The 23,137-nt window shown below is 55.6% G+C and overlaps 1 protein-coding gene across 29 annotated transcripts in view; it reads right to left on the bottom strand.

Moving 5' to 3' along the window:
• Nucleotides 1–1,390: 1,390 nt before the first annotated feature.
• Nucleotides 1,391–23,137, bottom strand: part of NFASC (neurofascin) — an 87,696-nt gene continuing 65,949 nt past the window's right edge. For 10 of the 29 annotated variants that reach the window (XM_032710473.1, XM_032710476.1, XM_032710479.1 and 7 more), the window contains 7 exons: nucleotides 20,782–21,030; nucleotides 18,120–18,236; nucleotides 16,250–16,405; nucleotides 11,156–11,287; nucleotides 10,550–10,619; nucleotides 7,268–7,279; nucleotides 1,391–5,120 (listed from right to left, as the gene is read on the bottom strand). In XM_032710473.1, the coding sequence (XP_032566364.1) occupies nucleotides 4,889–5,120; nucleotides 7,268–7,279; nucleotides 10,550–10,619; nucleotides 11,156–11,287; nucleotides 16,250–16,405; nucleotides 18,120–18,236; nucleotides 20,782–21,030 (968 nt within the window). In that variant the 3' untranslated portion in view covers nucleotides 1,391–4,888. Of the gene's footprint in view, nucleotides 5,121–7,267; nucleotides 7,280–10,549; nucleotides 10,620–11,155; nucleotides 11,288–16,249; nucleotides 16,406–18,119; nucleotides 18,237–20,781; nucleotides 21,031–23,137 lie in introns of those variants that run through there. The other 19 variants (XM_032710493.1, XM_032710500.1, XM_032710502.1 and 16 more) reach the window with 8 other exon arrangements.

The following is a 23,137-nucleotide window of genomic DNA, read 5'->3' as shown; positions in this document are numbered from 1 at the left end:
GGACCTGCCCTCTGCCCCCTCTCCTTTGTGTCCCTGCTCTCAGCAGCTCTCTGAGGGTCTCTCTGCAGGTGACAAGGACATCAGTGACCTTTTGGGTGTTTGTCCTGGTGCAAACATGGACCAGGACAGCACTCTGGGGGGAAGGCAGCTCTGTAAAGACTCCCTTGGATATTCCCGGTGCCAGAAGGGAAGGCAACAGGCTGGAGCTGCCTCTCCGAGGAGGAGGAGGGTAACTGGAGACACTCTGCCGGTATCGATCCAGCCCTGCTGCCCCCGGGCAGAGATCGGGCAGACACGGGTGTCATTATCGTGCTGATGTGTCCGTGTCTGCCCCGCATCGATCCCGGGGACGGGCACGGTCCGTCGTCGCTCGTTCCTGGCTGATAAAAGCCCCCTGTGTCCCGTGGGAACGGTGGGAGCAGCCGCCTGCACAGCCCCGAGAGACGCCCAGACCTTGGGCTTGGAGGCTCCTGTGGGCGGTGGGAAGGGGTGGATTTGAGGGTTTGGAGCAGTCCCTGCGTTCCAGGAGTTTGGAATTTCTGCCCCAAGCGCAATTCCTCTGCCATCCCTCTCTGGGGCAGGGACTGAGTGTGGCCGCTGCCTCCACTGCCCCCGTCTGCACTGGGGGGTCTACACTGGGCAAAAAGTGCTTTTTTTTTCGGTCACCGCTGTTGCAGTCGGGGTGGGGAGGGGGTGGGGAGGGGGTGGGGGGAGCCCCCCCCTGCAGCAGGAAGCACTAATGCCTTCATCCTCTTAGCGAGCAATTCCACCTCCATCATCCACAGAGCTCCGCTGCTCCCCCTTCCCGCAGCCCCTTCCCGGCAGGACTCGGCCCCGGGGAGCCTCTGCCGGGAGCGGGAAGGGCCGGGAGGGCAGGATCGGCCCCGGGGGGGGGGCAACAGTGCCAGGAGCGGGGGGCTGGGTGAACCCCGGGAGCTCCCGCGTCTGCTGGGCCTTGGGGGCTCCTTCTTCCCGCACATCCCGCATATCCCGCGCTTCCCGAGGGTGTGGGGGTGCAGAGGGTGCTTCCCGAGGGTTTGGGGGCGCAGCTGGCACCGGGAGGGTGCAGAGCTTTGCCAGCTTTGCCAGCACAGTGTCCCAGCCGTGCTGAGCTTCCCCAGGGTGTGCAGGGACGGGGCAGCCTCGGGTTCCCCCCTGGAAGGGACCCCACTGCCCGCTCGGGGGTCGCGTTGACCTTGGCAATGGTCAGGGAGGGCTCTGGGAGGAGTTCTGGGAGCAGATAATCCGCTGGGAGATGGTTTTGGGGGCCTGAACACCCTCCTTTCCTGGGGAAGGGCTGGGGAGGGAGGAGGGGACGCTGGGCACCGGCACAACCCCGCAGGCTCTGGAGCTGTGGGTGGCCGAGGGAGGTGACCCCGCAGGCTCGGCGTTGAGTTTTGAACAATGTTTTATTATATGTTTAGTGTTCTCTATACAAAAAAATCCCGTCTTTTTTTTTTCTTCTTTACAGTGATTCAAAAAAAAAAAAAAAAAAGATATCTGAGTATTTGGGCCTTCTTTCATCTCTCATGCAGTCGGTTTATAAGTCCTTATATTAAACATTTTTTTTTCCTGTAGTCCATAAATCTCCTCGCTGTAAACGGGGGATTTTACAGCCTCAGCTCGACATTTCTCCTTGGGACAGCTGGGTTAACTCAAAGGTGGTGGGGGTTTTTTGTCTTTTTTCCCTTTTTTTTTTTTTTTTTTTTTTTTGCTTTAAAAAAAAAAAAGGCAAATAAATACATAGAATACTTTAGACCAACCAGGAGGTTTTACAGAGAGGATGGATGGATTGTGATATATATTTACAAATTAAAGAGAAATAAAATAGTCCCAATACTTTCTGTCTGGATGTGAGCAGGAGGAACAGACGTGGAAAACTCGGTGCTGTGAAGGAAGGACTCTGGTCTGGGGGGGTTTGACACGGCGTTCGGGGGGGGTTGACATGGGATTTTTTGTGGCTTTGACGTGGGTTCAGACTGTGTTGGACAACCAAAGCCCGATGCCCGAGGCGAGGACATGGAGACAGGCGCTGCTGGGCAAGGGGAGCTACCGATGCAGTGGGTGATTTTTTTTTTGTCAGGACCAGAAAAGCATCGTTATTCTCGTTAATAAAACAGGTTTTTAGTGCAAGAAATAGATTTTTTTTTTCCCCTCTTTTTTTTTTTCTTTTTTTTTTTTTTTTTTCCTTTTTAAAACAAGTTTCGTTTTTATTGCTTAAACTGAAATCGGGTTTGCTGCTAAGTTACACACGCTAAGCCTGGCACGAGGGTGAGGCGTTGCAGGGCGAACTCGCAGCTCTGCTGGGACCTGCGCGACGAGAAGAGGCGGTGGGATGTGCCAGGAGAGGCGGTGGGATGTGCCAGGAGAGGCGGTGGGATGTGCCAGGAGAGGCGGTGGCACGGCCTGAGCGAGGGGCTGTGTGTGCCAGGGCGGTGACGGGTGGCACTGCCCAGCCCTGCCCTCCACCCTCCCGCTCCCCCCCCGGCGGGGTCGGCGGCAGGAGCGGGGGCTCCTCGTCGCTCTCTCGGGTCAGAAGTGACTGTGACACGGGGGATCGGGGTCTGGCACCCGCGAGAAGGCAATGCTGGCACAGGGGACGCTGTGGGGGCGTCGTGACCTGGTGTCCCCTCGGTTTTCCGTGGGCTTCCAGGATTTCAGGGCTCGGACCAAAACTCCCGATTTTTCCCGCTGCTTTTTCCGCCTCTGGCTGCGCCAGCACTCCAGGGAGGACGGGAGCAGCCTCGGGATCAGGGACCCACGGCAGTGTCCCCCCATATCCTGCGCTCCCGGGGCTCCTGTCAGCTGTCACACACAGGCAGGGTGCCAGGGAGGGCAGGGTGCCAGGGAGGGCAGGCTCTGCCCGCCGGGATAAACGAGGGTTAATTTTTTAAGGGAGGCATTTAAGCTGCATCCTTCCCTCCCGTTTTCCCTGCGGGATCAGCAGCAGGAGCCACACAGGTGCTCAGGCCCGGGATCCTCGTGCCACGGGCAGCTCGAAGGACGTGGCCGAGTCCCTCTCACCAACCCCCAGCAGCAGAAGGGTTCCCGTTAGAGCGACGTGTCTGCAGAGCAAACCAGCTCGAGAGCTGAAAGAACAATTGCATTAATCCCGTGGCAATCAATCCACTGTGCTGAACACAAAGAAAAACCTCCTCCTCGGGGGGAAAAAAAAAAAAAGGAAACAAAAATCCATCCCGACGTCGCTCGTGGTCCGGAGGAACCAACCCTTGGATCTCTCTCTCAGCGAAGGTACCTTTGGTTTCAGAAGTGCAGGAGCTGGGAGGACACGCGTGGCTTTGGCCACTGAACACGGGCTGGTCCACAGCTCTGCCTCCTCCTGCGTGATCCGTGCTGTGCCAGCCGGGATCCGTGCTGTGCCAGCCGGGAATGCTGCCCGGGCGTCCTGCTCCTGCTGCCCTGGGGGTCGGAGAGTGCCAGTTCAGTGAACTCCCCGGGAAGTTCCAAGCTGTGTAAGGCATGTGGGGCAGCGCTCCCACCCGAGCTGGGGGTGTTAAATGCAGGGGGTTGATATGTAGAGAAGACAGCGGGGGTCTGGGGGGGGGGGTCCCACGGGGAAGGGGCTCGCTCAGGCTGATTGATGGAGGGGGGAAAGGCCACTGTCAGAAATGAGGAGGGGGTTAGTGGGACACACTGTCCGTCTGGCTCGTCCCGGAGCCTGGGGAGGTGTGGACTGGGCTCCCGGGTTCCCACCACGTGCCTTCCTGGGGTGTTCCTGAGCCCTCCGAGCTGCGGCTCCGGGGGATGCTCCACCCGAACCCGGGGGGGTCCTTCCATCCTCACCCTCTGCCTTTGATTCCCTTCCAAAAACAAGTGATTTCCGGCCTCCTCATCCTGGTCCTGCTTCCACTCCCTCTTTGCTACATAAGATTTACGGAGTCGCCTTTAAAAGAAAGCAGGTGTGGGCTGGGGGCAGGTCCCCCCCAGATCCTTCCAAAGCAAAGGCTGAACCCCGGTGGTTGGTTTGCCTGCAGTGCTGTTCCCCCGGGGCTCGGGGGGTGGGAGGCACCTCACTGTCCTTCCACCAGTCCCACGAGCCCTTCTGCAGCCTCTTGTCCTCCGAGGGTGCTCCGGGTGAGCTCCCGTGGGCTCTGCAGGGGGGAGGTGTTGGGGGAGTGCTGGGGACCTGCAGAGGTGCTGCTCCATCTCCGAGGAAGGAGGTTGTGGCTGTTTTGGGAGAGGCCCTGGGCGAGGTGCTGCTGGGAGGATGGATGGCTCAGGAGTACAGTGTGTTGTCACCCGAAGATCCACCACTTTCCTCTTCTTCCACATTTGTGCTGCTCTGCCCAGGCCCCTCTCACCCCCCATTCCCTCCCCCAAACTCTTGGCTTTATTTCTACCCCTCCCCTCTTATCCAGAACCTTCCTGCCAAAATTAAATAGAAGAATTTTCAGCTCCCTCCCAAAAGAACAGAAAAGGCCCTGGGGGGGGGGGGGGGCTGCTGGGCAGCTCAGCCCACCCTGCAGCCCCTCGGGGCTGGCTCTGGGCGCCGGGGGCAGCCCCAAAACCGGGGTTCACCTCGAGCATCTCCCCTTCCAGCCCAGATCTCCGCCCCAGCTCCAACCCCGCGAGTCCCGGCCGTTGGCTTTGTTTGCTAAGGATAAATGGCCTGGGCAGCCTCCTGGGCTGCCTGTTTGCTTGGATTCGTTTCTATTTTTTTTTTTTTTTTCTGTGTGTGTTTGTTTGCTTGGTTTTTCTTTTTTTTTTTTTGTTTTTTTTGTTTTTCCCCCCTTTTTTTTTTTTTGTCGTTTCGTTTTTTGTCGGTTGGTTCCGTTCCCACATTCCCATGGGGGGGGGGGGCTGCTGTGGGACCCCCCCCCAGGCCCTCCGGACCCCCTCAGGCTGTCGGTGTTCCCCGGGCACTGGGCTATGCCAAGGAGTAGATAGCATTGACAGGGGAGGTGGCCTCGGAGCTCTCGTTGCCCTCGGTCTCCTCCTTGTCCTTCTTCACGGTGTACTGGCCGATGAAGGAGCCGTCCTCGTTGAACTGCCCCTCTCCCCCCTCTCCATAGTCCACCAGGCTGTCGTCGCTCTCCTGCTGCTTTATCGTCCCGTCCAGCGACGTCTGGCTGTTGGGAAGAGGTTTGTTGTCTTCATCGCTGGGTGGCAGAGGACAGACAGACAGACAGACACAGTGAGGGCTGAGAAACGGGGCTCGGGAGCCTCCACCCCGAGGGCTCGGGAGCTCGGCACCGACTCCAGCAAAGGGGGTGCTGGGGCTGTCGTGGGGGGGGGGGCTGATGTGCAGGGGAAGGGGGGCCCAAGCCCAACCTTCACCTTTTTCCTTTATAAAAATCAGGTTTTTAATCTCTATCACGCACAGTTCTCGGGTGTACGTCAGAAACACCCTTCCCTCGCCGCTGCTCTGTCACTGCTTCTATTCCTTCTTTCTTTCTAACCCGGTTTGAGTGGTTTGTTGCCAGATCTCCTCGCCAAAAACACCATTTTGGGAGTCACATGCAATGGGAGGGCACTCCAAGCACTGCAAGGGGGCACGTGGAGGATGCCAAGTTCTGTGCAGCTTCCAAAACTCGAGGGAATTCACCTTTCTCAGCTTCTTTCTGAGCTCGCTCGCTTATTTCTGAGCCCCCAATTCTTTATGCTTTTCTCTCCTTTTTTTTTTTTTATTTTATTTTTTCCCCACTGGAAAGATTTAAGCCAGGTCACCGGAAAATAAAACGTTTGACCCACAGGGGGAAAAAAAACCACCAGCACTTTAAAGAAACCCTTTTAACAAAAAAACTAAACGGGGAAAAGCTGTTTTCCCTCTGGAGGGGAAGGGCTGGGATCTCATAAATAGAGATTATATTTTGTGGAGGATGAGAGTAGATTCTCTCTCTCTCTCTCTCTCTATATATATATATGAATATCTATATATCAATTAATTTTCATATCAACTAGTCCTTAGTTCATGTTTGATCTTATGTCCAGCTTGCAAATTCTGTTGTATTCTGGAAGATATCACATTTAGACCTTAAATATTTGTGCTCCCACCTCCACTCCTGTCTTTTCATTGCTGTTGTTTTGTCTTGGGGCTTGTCAGACTCGCTCCCTCTGCTCTGCTCCTTTATTTTCCTTAAAACAGGTAAAAGTACTGGGCTTTTTTTTTTTTTATTATAATTTTTGCACTTTGCTTGGGCCAGGGAGCAAACTGGGAAGGCATTAATTCTCCCTCATTCTGTCTAATTAGTGGCATCAGCTCTGCAGTGGGAGAGGAATTTGGTGTCCCAGGGCACCACGGGCAGCTTTCCCCCCGTGTTTCCTCGGATCAGCACTTTGGGAACGAAGCAGCAACAAAAACCAAGGGTTTGAGACCTCGTGTTAACTTGGCATCACAATAAAAAATAACTTGTTAGCTCTGAAAGCAGCTTTTTTTTTGTGGGGGGGTAAGGGGGTGGTGGGAGAGGAAGAGTTCAGTCTGCAAGCAGGACTGAAGGTTAGAAAGCCCCCAAAGTAGAGAGTGGCAAAACCCAGATCCCTTCATTGGCAACATCCCTTCCCAAGGTTTTGGGGGGCAGGTGAAGCTGGATCCAGAGCCAGATTTTTCCCTAAATGGGAAAAATGCATTTCCTGGGCGTTCCCCCTGGTTTTTACCTCTCTCCAGCCCCATTTATCCCGTTAGTGCATGGGGAGGGTGCAGCAGAGACTCACCAGCCCCTCGATGCAACACGACCCCAACAAAGGGATTCCCGGGGCTCTGCCGGGTGTGCATTAGAGAACCAGAGCACCCAGATGGAAAAAACCAGCTGGGAGACGTTGTCCTGAGTGCCATAAATCCTCGGGAAGAGGGGGAGGCTTGAGCCAGAGGGAGGGTTTGCAGGGCTGAGACAAAGAGCGTCTCAGGATCCAGCGGTTCGGGGCTCGTGTCCCTCGTCCCCATCCCTGAGGGTGAGGACACCAAGGTGCTGAGGGCACCAAGGTGCTGAGGGCACCAAGGGCATCATTCCCAGGTCCAACCCTGCTGCACCAGGAGGGCTCAGCAGCTCGAGCTGGGGGGGCCTGGCTGGCTCCTGGGGGGACCCCCCAGCCCACGGAGCAACTTGGTGGATGTGGGGGTACCCCCAGTGCCAGCAGGAGTTAGAGGGGTCTCGTTTAATGTGTTACGTGAGGCAGGAACACGGGAACAGGGGGAGGGGGAGGGGTTGTTTTGGCTGTAATGAAATCAGTGGGCAGAAGGAAGGAAAATAAATTAAAAAAAAAAAAAAAAAGCTAAATGTGCCGGACTTCTGGCAGCACGTGGTCCTACCTTTCAAGAGACCTTCATGGTCCATGTGGATAGACCAGGTGAAAAGGAGAAGAAAGAATGGGAATAAAACAGAGAGAAGCAGAAAAGAGCCTGATCAGAGAGAGAGATATGGTGAGCTCTGCATTTACAGGGGGCAGTGCTAAGAACCAAAAGAGAAAGGCCCGCGTTCCTCGGGTGCCTCGTTATACCAAACAGGGAGCACTGCTGGGAGCTGCAGGAGCCTCGCTGGGATGTGCTTGGAGTTCACCAGGGAGCAGCTGTCGGGGGCAGTGGTGGCTCTGGGGACCAACATGCAGCAGGACAAGGGCCAAGGGAAAGGGTGGCTCTTGAGTTTCCCCTCGAACCTTCTGCTGGATCTCCACGCCAGGGCCTGGGTCGTGCCACTGACTGCCAGACCTGCCCCTGCCCGGGCTGCTCCTGCAGAGCCCTCCCAGGGCCCTGAGGAGGGTCTGTGTCCTCCTGCCCTGCTGAGGGGGCACTGCCTGCAGCTTGGACCCTCTGCCACGGGACTGCCCCGACCCTCAGCTGGAATCCAGCAGCTCAAACCACTCCACTTTCCCTTCCCAGCATCCCGGCTTTCCCGCCGACTGCAGCGTTGGAACATTTGGTATAATGAGGCACAGCCACTGGCACAGAACGTTGTCCAAGGATAATGGTCTCCCTGCTTTGGAAAACAAGCTTTCTCAGCTTTAGCCTGTGCTCGGGAAAACCATTATTCCGTGAGTGGAAGGGGAAGATGTGACAGCATCTCTGAGTTAATTACGGGCTGCAGAGACCTGCGAGTCGCATGCACGGGGGGCACTGAGGACGTGGGGTGTGATGGGAGCACAGCAGACATGCCATGTGGAGGTGGGGAGGGGGAGCCACCGAAGGACTCACGTCAGCTCAGTCCCTGTCCTTGCTGGAAACACTAATTGCTCCCCTCCTCGAGCCCAGCATCACCATCATTTCCAATCTTAATCAGCCACCAGCGTTTCGTAGCCATCCTTCAGCTTCACCTTCCTTTCTGCCTCCTTGAGGGGAAGCCTCCTACTGCTTCTCTCCCAGGAAACCTGTTGTTCCCGAGGAGGGGGTGAAGTTTATGGGCTGTTGGGGTTTTTTTGGTTGTTCTTGTTTGATCAGGGGTTTTTTCCCCCCCTCTGTTTAGTCCACAGGACAACGTGATTGAAAACATGGGAGCATCCTGGAGCTTGGTTGTTGTCCTCCTGCTGACCTGTGCCTTTAGCCTGTAAACTTTTGGGAACGGGGCTGTCAACAAAAGATGGAGCCTCAGCTAAAGCAGGAGGGTGAAGGATTTACCCCATTCCTTCCCCTTGCCTGGGAGTCACTGTGCCTTGGATGGTGCTGGGGCAGCGAGTGCAGCACTGCTGCCAGCCATGCCAAGAGCTTGGATTGCCTTCTGTGCCAGGCAAGTGGCCCCTGGCAATGGATTTGCCTCGGGAGAGATGGATGGGGGCAAGGAGGCCTCGGCTGGGACCACCCTGGTGGCCCCTGGAGAAGCAGAGCTGTGAAATGGGGGGGTGCTGCCAGAAGCTCAGCTGGGCAGCCTGGACTGAGCTCCAGGGGATGAGCTGAGCCTGGGGGGTGTGAGGGGGGAAACCTCAGGGGGGATGAGGGGTTTGAGGCTTCCTAGGTGGGATTCACACATTCCCACACCTCTGGGAACCAAGAGGCTCCCTGTGAGACTGAAACCATCGGGGGGATTGTCCTGGACACGAGCTCTGATCTGCACCAGGAGCACGGGTAAAATCATGCTGGGAAGGGATGTCTTTGATCAGGGGCAAAACCTGCACCAGGACCAGGCTGAGCTATGTCTCCTCTGCTGTTCTCAGCCAGGAATCTGAAGGGAAGGTGCCCAGAAACCTCTGTGTGGATTTACTGCCACCCCTCCAAGTGCTGCCCAGCTCTCCCGACATGGTGAGGAAGGTTTTGTCCCCGGGTGTTGTTCAGGGCAATAAAGAACATCAGCCTTTCCCTACAACATGCTGCTTATTCTGGGCCCTCCTGGGTGTATTTGTGTCCTGTGTTGTGCCCTCAGAGGACTGGGGAGCTCTGGGCTTTAATGACATCCTTTGGAGAGGAGGAATCGCTGCTGAAATGGGGTTTCTGTGCCCCCGACAGCACAGACGTGATCTTGAGGAGGCTGCAGTTGTTCTGCCTCCATTTATTGGGGTGTGCAGCCAGACTCATTTGGCTTCCTCTAAAGTCTCTGGCAGAACATTTATGTCTTCTTCCACCCCTCACTGAATCCCAGCTAAATTCCTCCCACCTTTGCTCCCTCGCTTTGTAACGCTGGGAGCACCGGGAATGGTGTGGGGTGGAGTTAACCCCCGTCTTAAATCAGGAAAAAAATTCCTGCTGGCCTGATTGGGCTTTGGATCCAGCTCAGATGGGGGGAAAAGTGTGTTTTAGTTCTGTAAAGCAAAGCCAAGCCCAGTGGAGGTGCTGGAAAACATCCCTTCACCTGTCAGGGGGGGCAACGCGATGAGACCTGACAGCGGGACCTGCTCCCGCTCCCGGGGGCAGCCACGGAGAGCAGCAGAGCTGGGAATGCTTGGGAACGTGCCTGTCCCTTTCTGACACATCCTGGGAGTTTTCCTGGGGTGGAAAAGGGCTCTCTGCTGCTCTTTAAAGGGTGACATTTGCGTGCAAGCAGCAGAGTGGAGCCGGGGGAAGCCGGGGAGGTTTCGGCTGAACCCCTGCTGGGCTGGGCTGGAGCCCTCAAAAGGGGTTTGGGTGGGGTGACCTCACAGAAAATTCCTTGTTTGGAACGCAGGCAGACCCCCACATCAGAGTTCTTGTGTCCTTTCAGGGCTGATCCAAACAGAACTTGGGGCATTTCTCCCCTGGATACTCCCCGTGGGCAGGAGAGAGTTTGAGCTACAGGGTGATGCTCCAGAAATACCCTCAGGCTGACACAAAGTTTGGGTTTTTGGGGAGGTTTTCTGTGTTTGGAGTGTCATCGAGGTCGGTCTGCTCCTGCTGAGAGCTGTCCCATGTAGCTGATGCCAGACCCCAGCTCTGCCTGGGCTGCTCATCCCAGGCTGAGACGGGGGAAGGAGGAGCCCTGAGCAGCATCCTGGTCCCTCAGGAAGGGTTTCCCTTGGCAGAGGACTCTCAGAGGGAAGGAGGCAGGAGGAGGAAGGTGGGAGGAATCATTTCAGAGGCTGTGTGGCCCCGGGGGGCTGTGGTTTTGGGAGGAGAGCGCGGTGAGGGCTGTGATGGCTGGGACAGGGGCTGATGGGGGGCTGGGGGGGAGGTCCACATGCCACAGAAATGTACCTGTAGTCAAAGGATCCATCTTCCACGTTCTTGTCTTCAGGATTTAGGTGCTCATCTTTATTGTCCCGGACTGGAAACAAGCAGAGCCCCAGCAGTCATGTTAAAAGCAGGACAGGAAATCAAAGATTTATGAGGCAGCACCAGCAGCTGCGGGGTTTGGGGGGGTCTGTGACACCCCTGGGGGGGTTGAAGGGTAACTGCTCATGGACAGGTGAAAAACCTGCACCTGGGAGGGCTCACAAAGGGTTTGCAGAAGGGCTCACAAAGGGTTTGCAGAAGGGCTTCCAGAGGGTTCTCAAAGGGTGCTGGGTGTGGCACCCAGACAGGAGTGACAGGGGGCATTAATTGGAGGATTCCCTTCAGTCTTCCCTTTGCTTTGCAAAAATTTGACGAGATTTTTGCCTGAGAAGCTCTTTTTCCAGCTGAGGATGGGGAGATGTGCAGAGAGGGGGTTTTTTAGAGCCCAGCTCTGAACCCGCCCCGAGCCCTCGCCCGGCCTGGAACGACCCGAAACTCTCCCCGCCAACAACAGGGGAAGGAAATCCCGGTAATCCCAGCGATCCCAGAGAGACACAGCCTGACCATCCCCCACCCTGGGAGCCTCACCTGGGTACTTGCCCCCTCTGCTCCTCTTGATGAAGCAGACGATGAGCAGGATGAGCACGAGCAGGGCGATGGCACACATGAGCCCGATGAACCAGCCCTGCGTGGCGATGTCCACCTGGTTCTTGGTGTAGGCTGGGGAGGGGAGGGGGAGACAAAAAAAAGCAGCTGAGAGGGAGCAGAGCAGGAGCACAGGGGGAAGAGCTGAAGAGCAGGACAGGTCGATGGTTTGGGAATCCCTCTGGGTGTCTCTGAGTGTATTAGAGGATATGAGGCTGCAGCACAACATCTGGGGGAAGCACAGGGGGAAGAGCTGAAGAGCAGGACAGGTCGATGGTTTGGGAATCCCTCTGGGTGTCTCTGAGTGTATTAGAGGATCTGAGGCTGCAGCACAACATCTGGGGGAAGCACAGGGAGAAGAGCTGAAGAGCAGGACAGTTTGCTGGTTTGGGAATCCCTCTGGGTGTCTGTGTGTATTAGAGGATCTGAGGCTGCAGCACAACGTCTGGGGGGCTGGGGGGGTTTTTTGCTTCCATTTCATGGTGGTTGGTCAGCTCAGCGTTCCCCCAGGAGCTGCAAACAGCTAAAGGGCACAGCATGAAGTGAGAGCTGGCACAGAGCAGGGGGAAAGGGGCAGAAAGTCACGGCAGAAGCAGCTGGGGGACAGGTTGGAGCTTTTGTTTGCTGGGTGTGGAAGCTGCCCTGGGAAGGGAGAAGGTCTGAGTCAAACGTGGCCAAGAGGATCCAGCCCTGGGGTCTGACCCCAGGAGGGTGCTGAGCCCTGAGGGATAAACTGGAGTCCTGGAGGGGATGGGCAGAGGCTCTGCTGCCCTTGGGGGGGTCACAGAGGGTCCCCAGGGCTCGGAGGGGGCTCGTGGGAGCCCACCAAGACCTGACTGATGCACGAGAGGGGAGGCAGCAGTGGCAACAGCTTTGAGGAACGACATCTGGGTCCCAGGGAGCTGAGAGGTGGTTTGATGGCACAGGAAAGTGTTTCCTCCTGGGGCAAACCCTTCCTATCGCTGCTTCCAGCACCCTCCCGAGGCTCATGACTATTCATGGCATTAATCCCCAGCAAGGAGGTGTCCTGTGCCCCAAAGAGCTCCTGACTGCTGTGTCCTCCCTGGCTCCTTGTTTGCAGCTCTCCTGCACGGTCAGACAGACAAATCTGTGTCCTATAAATAGCTCCACGCTGCCATTTTCTGGCTCTCATTGACACGCACTTGGTATTCAGCAAGACAGAGCAGAGGAGAAAATAACCTTCAGCGCAGCAGGGGGGGCTAAATTTACCCAGGAAAACACAGAGGTGTTCCTGGGGGAAGAGCTGGGCTGCTTGGGATCCAGTTGGGAACTGGGAGGGGCAGGGAGCAGCCTTTTGTCATGGCAATCTGACAAGAAGCAGGACGGTGTAAGGAAAGCACGGAACAGCCCTCCCTGAACGTGTTCTGAAGGAAAGGCTCCTGTGAGAGAGACAGCACTTGGAAAAATGGGTGGAGTTGGTAAACTTTCAGGCATTTCAGGGCTTAAACTGTGCTTATTCCATCAGAACTGAGCCCAGGAGGAGAAGTCCTTTCCTCAGGATGAAATCTAAGCCACGGAGGGAACTGCAGACAAACCACGACGAGGAAATTCAGATAAAAGAGGAGAGTGACAAGAAGGAAAATGGCAAAGAAATGATGTCAAACCCTGAACATTGTGTGTTTGGGAGCAGCACTGACCTCCTGGGCTCACCCAGGAGCTGCCTGACGGTGCCTTGGCTGCTCTGGCTGCTTTTTCCCCCCTAATGCTGCCAAATTCCACATTTACCTGAGCCCCACAGTCCTCGAGGATGTGCTTTTACCAGGAGACAATGAGATTATAACCCAGTGGAGCTGAGAACTGGATTCAATTAGCTGAGTGCTCGGGGAGGGAAGGGGAAGGAAGCTTGGAGATGGACAAAGATTGTATTACCAGTGATGGGATGGGGCTTTCACAGCCAGAAACAAGGGGGTCTTCAAAGTATCAAATGCCTGAGAGGTTGGAGGGTTGGAGCTGAGTTTTACAGGCAGGGAGGAGGCTTTTGAGCCCCAGGAGATCTTGCAGCAGGAACCTGTCACCAAGGTAGGGGTGTCATTGCCATCCTTCCCAAAAAAGCAACACATGAGGACTAAATTACAGGCACAGCAATTTGTGTTTGGGGTAAACGAGTGACTGTCATTGCAGCGTTGGGAGAGGGGAGCTGGAGGACGTGGCTGTCAGAGGGATGCTGTGATTTGCTCTAATGGAAGGCCAACATCAAGGAGAAGGAGGGGAAAGCAGCTGTGGGATCCCACAGGTCCTGATTGGAAATGCCACTGCAGAGCCTTTTTGTAAAAAAAAAAACAACTTCATTATGAGCTGGTGGCAGCAAACACGTCACCCAAGAGTCAGGAGCAAAGCTGTGCTCGCCCAGCAGGGAAGGGTTTGTCTGGAATTGCACAAGGAGACCACTGGGAATGTGAAGTTCCCCCATCTCCAGTCTTGTGGGGTCCTTTTCCCAGAGTCCCAGAGTCACTGAGGTTGGAAAAGCCCTCCGGGATCCACCCTGAGTCCCGTCCCCACCTTGTCCCCCAGCCCAGAGCATTGAGTGGCACGTCCAGTCCTTCCTTGGGCACCTCCAGGAGTGGGGACTCCAAACCTCCCTGGGCAGCCCCTTCCAATGCTGCCTGACCACCCTTTCCATGGAGAAATTCCTCCTGATGTCCATCCTGACCCTCCCCTGGCACAGCTGGAGGCCGTTCCCTCTCCTCCTGTCCCTTGTTCCCTGGGAGCAGAGCCCGACCCCCCCTGGCTCCCCCCTCCTGTCAGGGGGTTGCAGAGCCAGAAGGTCCCCCCTGAGCCTCCTTTGCTCCAGGCTGAGCCCCCCCAACTCCCTCAGTTCTCCTGCTGCTCCAACCCCTTCCCAGCTCCCTCAGCTGCTCCTCATGGGACCCTCCAGCCCCTTCACCAGCTCCTTTCCCTTCTCTGGACACAGGCTAAGGAACTTATTTATTCCAAATATAGAAAACCTCCTTCTATTGAGCTCTTTCTGCTGTTTCAAAGTGTCCTTTGCTCCTGGGAGGGGCTCTGAGCTGCCACTTAATCAGAGGCAAAGCCAGAGGGCCGTGTCCTGCAGCCACAGTGCAGGTGGGATATTTCTTCCTCCTCTGCCCTCAAACTGAAGAAACCTTTAAAACAGCTATTTGCAAAATATAGAAAAACCACCCCTCCCCCCCCCAAAAAAGAAAAATAAAATATGAACAGTGCTTTTTTTTGTCCAAAGCATTCCTGATGGCATATGATTGTCAGCGGGGGCCAAGCACTTGTGTCAGCAGATCCAGCCAGCAGAGAAGTGGATGTGCATTTATTCATGCACATCCCACAGTGCCAGGGCTCAGGTCACCACCAGCCTCTCTCACAGGGATAAAGGTGGCCCCATCTTTTAGTCTCCAGGAAAATATCAGTAGGAACCTCCCAATTATGGAGAACATATGTAGAGTCTCCCAGCGTGAATCAGCCAAGGATTTATTGCCTTTTAACCCCCCTGTTTTTAATGATTCCCAGCCCCTTGCTGGCCCCTCACTCCCCCCACAGACCCCAAAGTGGGTGAGAAGCAGGGCAGAACAGAAAAGAGGCGGGTCCAGGTTGGGAATAGTTGTCCAGAGGGATAAAATCTCATGGTGGGGTATGAGCTGGTGGGGTGTGTCGAGCTGGTGGTGATTTCGGAGTCAAGGGAGGGTCTGGAATGAGAAACAAAATTGGGGATGTTACACAGCAGCTGGAGCTGTGCTGGGGAGAGTCTGAGCTGAAGACTCAGCTCTAAGGTCTGGGAGCAGAATGTTCCAGGGGCTGCTGTGCCATGGGTTTGATCCCATCCCGAGGCAACGGAGCAGCCTGGGGAGGCACATCAGGGCTGGGCAGAGCCAAGGGCAGCGCTCCCGGGGTGTTCCTGGGCAGCATCTGACACGCAAAACACACGTGGATGTGGCACCTGGGGCCAAGGCTTAGTGGTGGCCTTGGCAGTGCTGGGTTAATGGTCAGACTCCACGATCTTAGAGGTCTTTTCCAGCCTTAACAATTCCAGGGAACACCAGCAGCTGCCATCTGGCCCTGTGTCACCTGAGCACGTCAGGGGGTTACTCAGTGCACTCAAGGCTTGCCGAATTTTCGGACACCAAGCAGGATGTGCCTGGGGGGTGTGGGGAGCTGCTCCCCCTCCCCGTGGCTCTGCCTTGCTGGGAATCCCATTTTCCCTCTGCCCTTCCCAGCAGAGCCCGGCGAGTGCTGGAGTTTCCCACCACTCGGCTGCATCCCAGCAAAATCGTTCCAGCTCCTTGAAAATCACCCTCCTCTACCCACTACACCCCTCAGGGGCGGCTGCTCCAGCGTTTCCCTGCTCCGTGGTTTTCCAGCTGAGCGTTTGGAGACGTGCCCTGACAGGCAGATCCCTACGGAAACCACCCGGGGAATATCCAGGGAATACGACGGGGGGGGGGGAATTACGGCTGTTTGGATTCCCTGGGGAATTACGGCTGTTTGGATTCCCTGGAAGCCCCCGAGCGTGACCAGTGATGTTTTTACAAATGCATAAAGTGCCTGTGGGGGTCAACAGGGGTCAGGCAGGAAGCCCCGAGCCAGGGAGCTGGAAAACCCACTGGGGGTGCTGAGCCTGGAAAATCGCTCGTGCCAACGAACCCGGCGCCAGATGGGAAGCCCTATGGAGATGCCACTCGTGCAAACACCACGTTCCCTCTCCCAGTCCTGCATCCCATCACGGATCCATCCCCTCCAGCCCCTCTGGCACATCCTGGGGCCGGACACGTGCAAACCCCACGGCCGAGGGAGCGCAGACACCCCGAGGGGGGGCCCCAAGCAGAGCCACGGGGACACCCCGAGCGGGTTCCCCACCCTCCTGCAACCCCCTTTCCTTCACGGGCACCCCCAAAACCCTTCCTGGGGCTGCCACGTGGAGCAACCTGCTGGTTGTCTCCTGAACGGAGGCTGGGGGTGAGAGGGGAGGGTTGGATGAGGGTGTTTTCCATGCAGTCCAACCACCTCCCGCCACGGGAATGCCGTGCTGGATGTCACATGCTGTCTCACCTGAGCTGGTGGTAAAGGTTATGTACGAGTGCTCGCTGGGGCTAGACCATATGGGGAACACCCACAGCTTGTACATCATCCCCGGCGTCAGATCCGCCAGCTGCACAGAGGAAGGGGTCTGAGCCTTAACAGGGATAGATCTCTCTGTCTTGTTACCTGAGAAACAGAAACCGCACATCAAAGGCAGCCGCGGGAGGCTCCGCGATCCCCCGTGTCGACCCTGCAGGGCAAGGCTTTGTGCCCGCGACAACGAGCTGCGAACGGCTCGGTGCCGGCTCCCCGGGGGGAATCAGGGATGCGGGAATTCGGGAATGCGGGGTGGGTCGTGCTGCACACCCCCCCCCCGTGCCACGCCGGGGGGGAAAAAAAAGTACCGGGAGCTACTCAGATCTCTCCCTGCTTTTAAGACCTGGCTCTTTTTATCTGCCCAGCCTCGGGTTTGGGTATTTGGGGGGGTTTAGCACAGAAAAAAAAAAAAAGCTGAAATTTGCCTGGTCGTGCTCAGCTGGATGAAGGTGCTGCAGGATTTGGTAAATCCTGCAGCTGTTGGGGGGTGACACCTGTGCATCAGGTGTTCGGGGGGGGTTAAGGATGAGCTGGATAATCCATTAAACCGTGGAACTGCCCACCCCAGCTGGCACGTTGGTGCTTTTGAGGGAAGAGTTCAGCCCTTTGGCTCAAGAAGGGCTGCTCGTGGGCTGGTTGCTCCCGGGTTCTTTCCAAGAACAGCCTGTTCTTTGCATTGTGCTGGGAATCATTTGCTGATGAGCTTAATTCTGAGCATTATCCACAGAATTCCAGCAAGCCTGCAGCGGGGCTTGGCTCTGTGGCTCTGGAGGTGCTGCAGGGAAGGAAAAACGTGGCTTTGAGGATTTGGTTGCATCAAACGCCACCAAAAAGGGTGGAGAGCCCTGACTGTCCAGGAAGGGCTGAAATCTCCCAAGATTTCCTCCCTGGGCTGGATCCTGGGGAGGGCATCCCAAGGGACTGCTGCTGCTGCTGCAGCCCAGCACGTGGGCACTGGAAGGGCAATGCCTGAGCTTTGTGCTCCCAGTGAGGGGGGAAAACCAGGGCTGGCAGAGGGTGCTTTGGGAGCTGGGATGTGTGATTATTTAGGGCTTGGCAAGCTGGTGTTATCCTGAATTATGGAAATCATGGACTGCTGGAGCCCCGGGGGCTGCGGAGCCAGACCTGGCTCTGCAAGGGGAGTTGTTGCAAAGAGAGTTCAAGGTCATCACTTCAGGGATGTTTTAAGTGGTTTCCTGGTCTAACTGGTGTGTTTTAAATGCCCATTTCAGGCTGGCACAGCAGGGCTGGGGTGGCTGGGAGGTAAAGTCAGAGATAAGCAGTGAGCACTGCCCATCTGGGAAACCCCAGAACAACCAGCAACACACCCCAACATCCTTCTAAACAAGCACTAAGCCCAGAGAGACCGAGTTTCCAGACTAAGTACGAGCCTTACAACGTTAAGAGACAACGATATCCGATATGACAGGAGGTTTGGGATCACAGAGGATTCTGCCAACTCCAGGTTCAAAAAGCCCGTGTTCAAAGGCCTTGAAAGGCACTCTCCAATTCACACAGATTGCAGGGTTAGAGATGGTTTGAAGGCTCTTTGTGCAGCCCAGCTCACCGTTCACAGAGGAACAGCCTCGCCCATCTACACCTCACACACGGGGAGGGGATTCAGGATTCACTCTGGTCCACCCCAAACAGCCACGAGGAGCAGGACCTTCTCCTCTCCCATCCTCCACCTGGCCATGGAGCATCGCTCTACACGCAGTAATCAAGGTAATTAATTAAGTGGGAGCTGGCAGGATCTCTGATGGCACCACCACCCTGTAGAGTCCCCACGCGATCTGATGCTTACTGGTGATATACTTAACCACAAAGTCAGTTCCTGCAGAGTAATTGTGGCTCCAGGTGATGTTTGCCCAGTTACTATTAGCCATAGCTCTTATGTCCCATATGGACGATCCATTGGTGGCTGGTGGACAGGTTAGAACAGGAGTTGTTAGTATGTTGGATTATAAGGAGACCTCACCCAGCAGCTGGTGCTGGGAAAACCTCACAAAATAACTCCTGAGGTCAATGCTTTGAGCTCAGCCTAAGCGTGCCTGGTCTTTTCAAGATTCTCAGTGTTTGTTCTTTTTCAAGATTCTCAGTGTTTGCTCTTTTAAAAATTCTCAATATTTGCTCTTTTCAAGATTCTCAACTTTTTTTTTGGGGGGAAGGGGGGAAATTTTGGAGGCAGAGGCTCGCCGTGAATTGTTATTTAAGCCAAGTCCAACTTGCCCTCAGCTCATCCTTGGAGCCTGGAGGCTCCCGTGGCACATCCCTGAGCAGGGAGAGGAGGGATCTCATCCCCACCATGCCCGGGTGGAGGTGGCAGCCACGTGCATGGCTGCACACAGACTCACTGCCACAACCAGGAGCAAAGGCTGGCAGAGATTGTTGTCACCAGGCTGGGCCTGGGGACAGCCAGTGGGGCAATGCAGTCACTCGTTTGTGAGGGTGAAGTTAAGGATTGTCGACATCGCTTTGGAGAGCGGATGAACTCGGGGCTCTGCTGGAGTGGAGCTAATCCCCCCCTTCAGAGAGTGTTTAGAGGGGTTGGGTAAGTCACACCTTGTTGTTATTCAGGGTGTAGCTCATGTTTTAGTACACAGATCAATCACTGCAGGCCCTGGGTGAATTTTGGGGGCACCACAAGGACCTGACGCTTTGGGGTGACCTAAAATCCCTCTGACACAACGCTCTTACCCCCTCTCACAATCCCTCTCACACCCCACAGCAGGGCTCAGCCTCTTCCCTCGTGTCCCCAGGGGGGTTGATTGGTTCCTCTTGCACTCCCATCCCCTCTCCCTGCTCTGTGCCTCACCACTTCATTACTTATTTTCAATTAGCAATGTTTTCCCACCCAGCAGTGACACTGTTGTGGTGATGACCTTGCTCTGTTACTGTCAGGTGGAGGCAGGACCTCCCAGCATAAGGTTTTGGTGGTTTTTTAACCACCCTGAGCTAATCTCATGCAAGAATATAAAGAAAGGGGTCTGAACTGAGTAGTAGAATCATCCCAGAATGGTTTGGGGTTGAAGGGACCTTAAAGTTCCTCTCATTCCACCCCCTGCCTTGGGCAGGGACACCTTCCACTAGAACAGGTTGCTCCAAACCCCGTCCAACCTTTAGACTTCATTTGCATTCCTGGCTTGACTCACTTTTTAAGTGAATATAACTATCCACAATTATTTATTCACTGCAGACCCCATCACAGCAGTGCTTTAAAAACAAGGCTCGGGGAGATACATCCCTAAAAACCACACGTAGCTGGGAATATTCCTCCACCAAAGAGCAGAGTCTGATCCCCCTGTTCCAGCTGATTGCACGGGAGGTTCATCCCGACCTGGCAAACCCCTGGCTCACCCCCCCTGTGCTGTAACTCCCCCACTGCCCAGCTCTCCTGTGGCAACCCCAGAGAGCAGGAGCACAAACCCAGAGACTCCTATCAGTGCTGACAGGTCTCTCAGCCGACGGCTGATGTGCTAAATCTGAAGTGACACCTTTCTCCAGCAGCACCAGAACCCCCTTTGAGCGGCCCTGAGACACAGGAGAACACCCTGGAGAGCCCTTTGTAGGGTTTGCCACCTCCTTCCCAAACCCTGCTGCACCACCACACCCCAGGGAGGGCTGTGTCACCCCCGAGAATGAGACCAGGAGGGTGGCACTCAAGTACCAGGAGCCACTTGTGCCCCGGGATTCCCGAGCCTGTGGCACCTCCAGCTCCTCCCAAAGCCACTCCTGGAGCTTGGGATGCCTTAAATCTGCCCTGTGCCCATCCTGGGTGGGCTCTGGGGAAGGTGCCAGCAGGGTTTGAGGGGTTAAGAGTATGAGAAATTAAAATAGGGTTGTTTTTTTTTATATAGGTGTATCACGACATCCAAGTTCCAAAAACTGGACTTGGGTATCGGGGTGTTTTTCGGCCGGATAAGGGAAATACAAAAATTAAATTAAAAATTAAAATGCAAAGTTCTTAAAAATTTTTAAAAACTAAAAATGGAATACAAAATTAAAAATTAAAAATCTTTCGGGGCCATTTTGTACCAAAGGTTTTCTTTTCTCTCTTTGGGCTAAGGACAAAGGGAGGTCCCTCATCTTTGACAGGGGATGTCCTGCAGTGGATCAGAATAAAGGGAAAGCCCCTTTTCGGAGAGAAGAAACCTTTTTAGGCAAAAATTAATATATTAAACTGATCTGAAAAAACTATATTTTGGGGATGGGGGGGAATTTCGGTGGCAGAGGCTCACTGTGAATTGTTATTTAAGCCGAGTCCTTAATACATTAAAATGTATTAATATCTAACCCCAAAGGGTCTTTTTTCCCCCCGGAAACTCGGCCCCGAATAAATTCTTCCTCGTTTCTCCCTTCCCTGAGTTTGCGCTGCTCTTCCTTAATTTTTTTTTTAAAAGAAGGGGATATTTCCCCAGGAGAGGAAAATAAATTAAAAAAAAAAAAAAAAAAGGAAAGCTCAGTACCCAACTCCTGCTTTGTGGTGGCAGCCGGAGCCCTCTCGGCGGCGGCCGTGGTGCTGCTGGCTGTGGTGGTGGCTGTGGTTGGAGCTGTGGTTGGAGCTGTGGTTGGAGCTGTGGTTGGAGCTGTAGTGGTGTCAGGAGTAGTTGGGGTGGTTGCTGTGGCGGTGGTGGCTGTGGTGGTGGCGGTGGTGGTGGTTGGGGTGGCTGTAGGGCTGCTTTGCTCCACCGCGCTCGGAGGCGTCCCAGTGGCGGCTGGGAGAGGGAAACACCGGCTTGGGATGTCTCCTGAAGGGAGGGGGGGGTTTGCCCCTGTCCTCCCCCACGCTGCCTGGGCAGGCAGGAGAGGGGAGGGGAGCACAGCACGGGCGGGATGGGAGGGAGGCAGCGAATCCCACCGGGAACACGAGGCTGGAGCGCTCGTCCCCCCCGCGCACCCGTCCGGGGGCTGGGAGAGGCACCGGGGGTGAGGAGGGGGCAGCAAAGGGGGAGATACCCCCAGAAACGCCCTCCTGTGCCCCCAGGGTGATCCCCAGCCCAGGGCTGAACGACCTGCTCCTGCTCTGCCTCGGCTCTGCCTTGGGGTCCCTCCACACCCTGGGCTAAAATCCCCCCAGCAGGAGGGAGCTGGGGGGGTTTGGGGCTGCACAGACTGTCCCCAAAGCCACCATCCATCCCCCTGCACAGAGCTGGGGGGGGGTTGGGGCTGCACAGACTGTCCCCAAAGCCACCATCCATCCCCCTGCACAGAGCTGGGGGGGGTTTGGGGCTGCACAGACTGTCCCCAAAGCCACCATCCATCCCCCTGCACAGAGCTGGGGGGTTCACACACTGTCCCCAAAGCCACCATCCATCCCCCTTGCACAGAGCTGTGCTGGGAGCACTCTGAGCTCCCTGAAAAATGAAATGGGATTTAGCTCTTAAGAAAACACGCTAATCCCATTTGTCGTGGGCCAGGCAAGCTGCAATTACATTAATTCAGCTGCCCCTGGACTACACCTCCAGCATTTCTGAGCTGCCAACTCAGCCTGCAGCCTCCCAGCTCCTTCCAGCCTGGCTACTCTCTGTGCTAATGCTGCTGGTGATGGAGCAGCTTCAGCATTAAGGTGGATTTTAGCTCGTGGGCGAGTGATGGATGGTGCTTTGCCATCACTGCCCCTCGAAATTTACATTTAAATTAAGACCCGGGGGTTGCTACACCCCAAGGTGTCCAGGGGGAAAGTCTGAGCAATTTGTTTGCTAAATGGCTCCCGTGTCCACGTCTCACCTGGGCTGTGTTTGCACGGGAAGGGGGAAATGTGCCCTTTCCACCCCCAGCCCAGAGTGTGGGTGAGGGTCCCACTGAAGGGGAGGGCATTGCCTTGGGCCTGCAAACCTGCCAGTGGAAAATGCAGCTGAAATGCTGCTTCAAATACCAAAGGTAACTGAGAGTAGATTCGCCCTGGGATGCTCACATTAAATTATATTTACTTAGTCTTCCTGTGGATCAAGGGATTACAAATCCCTCTTTCAGGCAAATGAAACCAGCCACGATAAAAATCACCCACAGACAAGAACAGTTCTAGGAAAGCACTTGAAAAGGAGTCCCAGCACCAAGCCAGGGCTTTTCTTTCTCACCAAGTCCATCCCCCAAGGAGACCCAACCCCTAAAACCTCAGCCCTGCCAGGGATCCAAAAGCAGAGAAGAGCAGGAGGTCGCTCAGTCCATGTCCCCACCGCCCCCAGCTGCAATAGAACCACAGTTACAGCACGTCCCAAACCCCCAGAGCAGCCACAGTCACCCCCAAACCCCCAGCCCAGCCCCAGGGGTGCACCAAGAGCAGCCACAGTGCCCCCAAAACCCCCCATCCCAGCCCCAGGGGTGCACCAAGAGCAGCCACAGTCACCCCAAAACCTCCCAGCCCAGCCCCAGGGGTGCACCAAGAGCAGCCACAGTCACCCCAAACCCCCCAGCCCAGCCCCAGGGGTGCACCAAGAGCAGCCACAGTCACCCCAAACCCCCCAGCCCAGCATCCTCTCCGGGTGGTACCCACAGCATCCCCAACAGCCTCATGCAGCCCCCAAAAAAGCCCCCCCCGTGCACAGCCCATCACTGCCCCAGCCCAGGGGAGGAGGTGGGGACAGGGAGGGGACACAGCCTGGCTGGGACAGGGCACAGCTTTGTCCTTGGGAGTTCGTGGGGCAGCAAAAAGGGGGGGTTGGGGTTCTGCTGCTCTGGGTTTTCTTTTCCCCCTCCCTCGCCCGTGAAGGACTTTGCTGCTCTGAGGCCACGCTGCAAATCCTTCCTTGGGTTGGGAAGTGCCAACATCCATCTCTGGTGATTCACAGCGGGTTTTTGGGGGGTTAAGAGATTGGTGTCACT

This window comes from Chiroxiphia lanceolata, chromosome 25 (assembly GCF_009829145.1).
Source record: "Chiroxiphia lanceolata isolate bChiLan1 chromosome 25, bChiLan1.pri, whole genome shotgun sequence".
Lineage (NCBI taxonomy): Eukaryota > Metazoa > Chordata > Aves > Passeriformes > Pipridae > Chiroxiphia > Chiroxiphia lanceolata.
The sequence above is the reverse complement of the archived record's forward strand: the minus strand, read 5'-3'. Positions and strand labels throughout refer to the sequence as shown.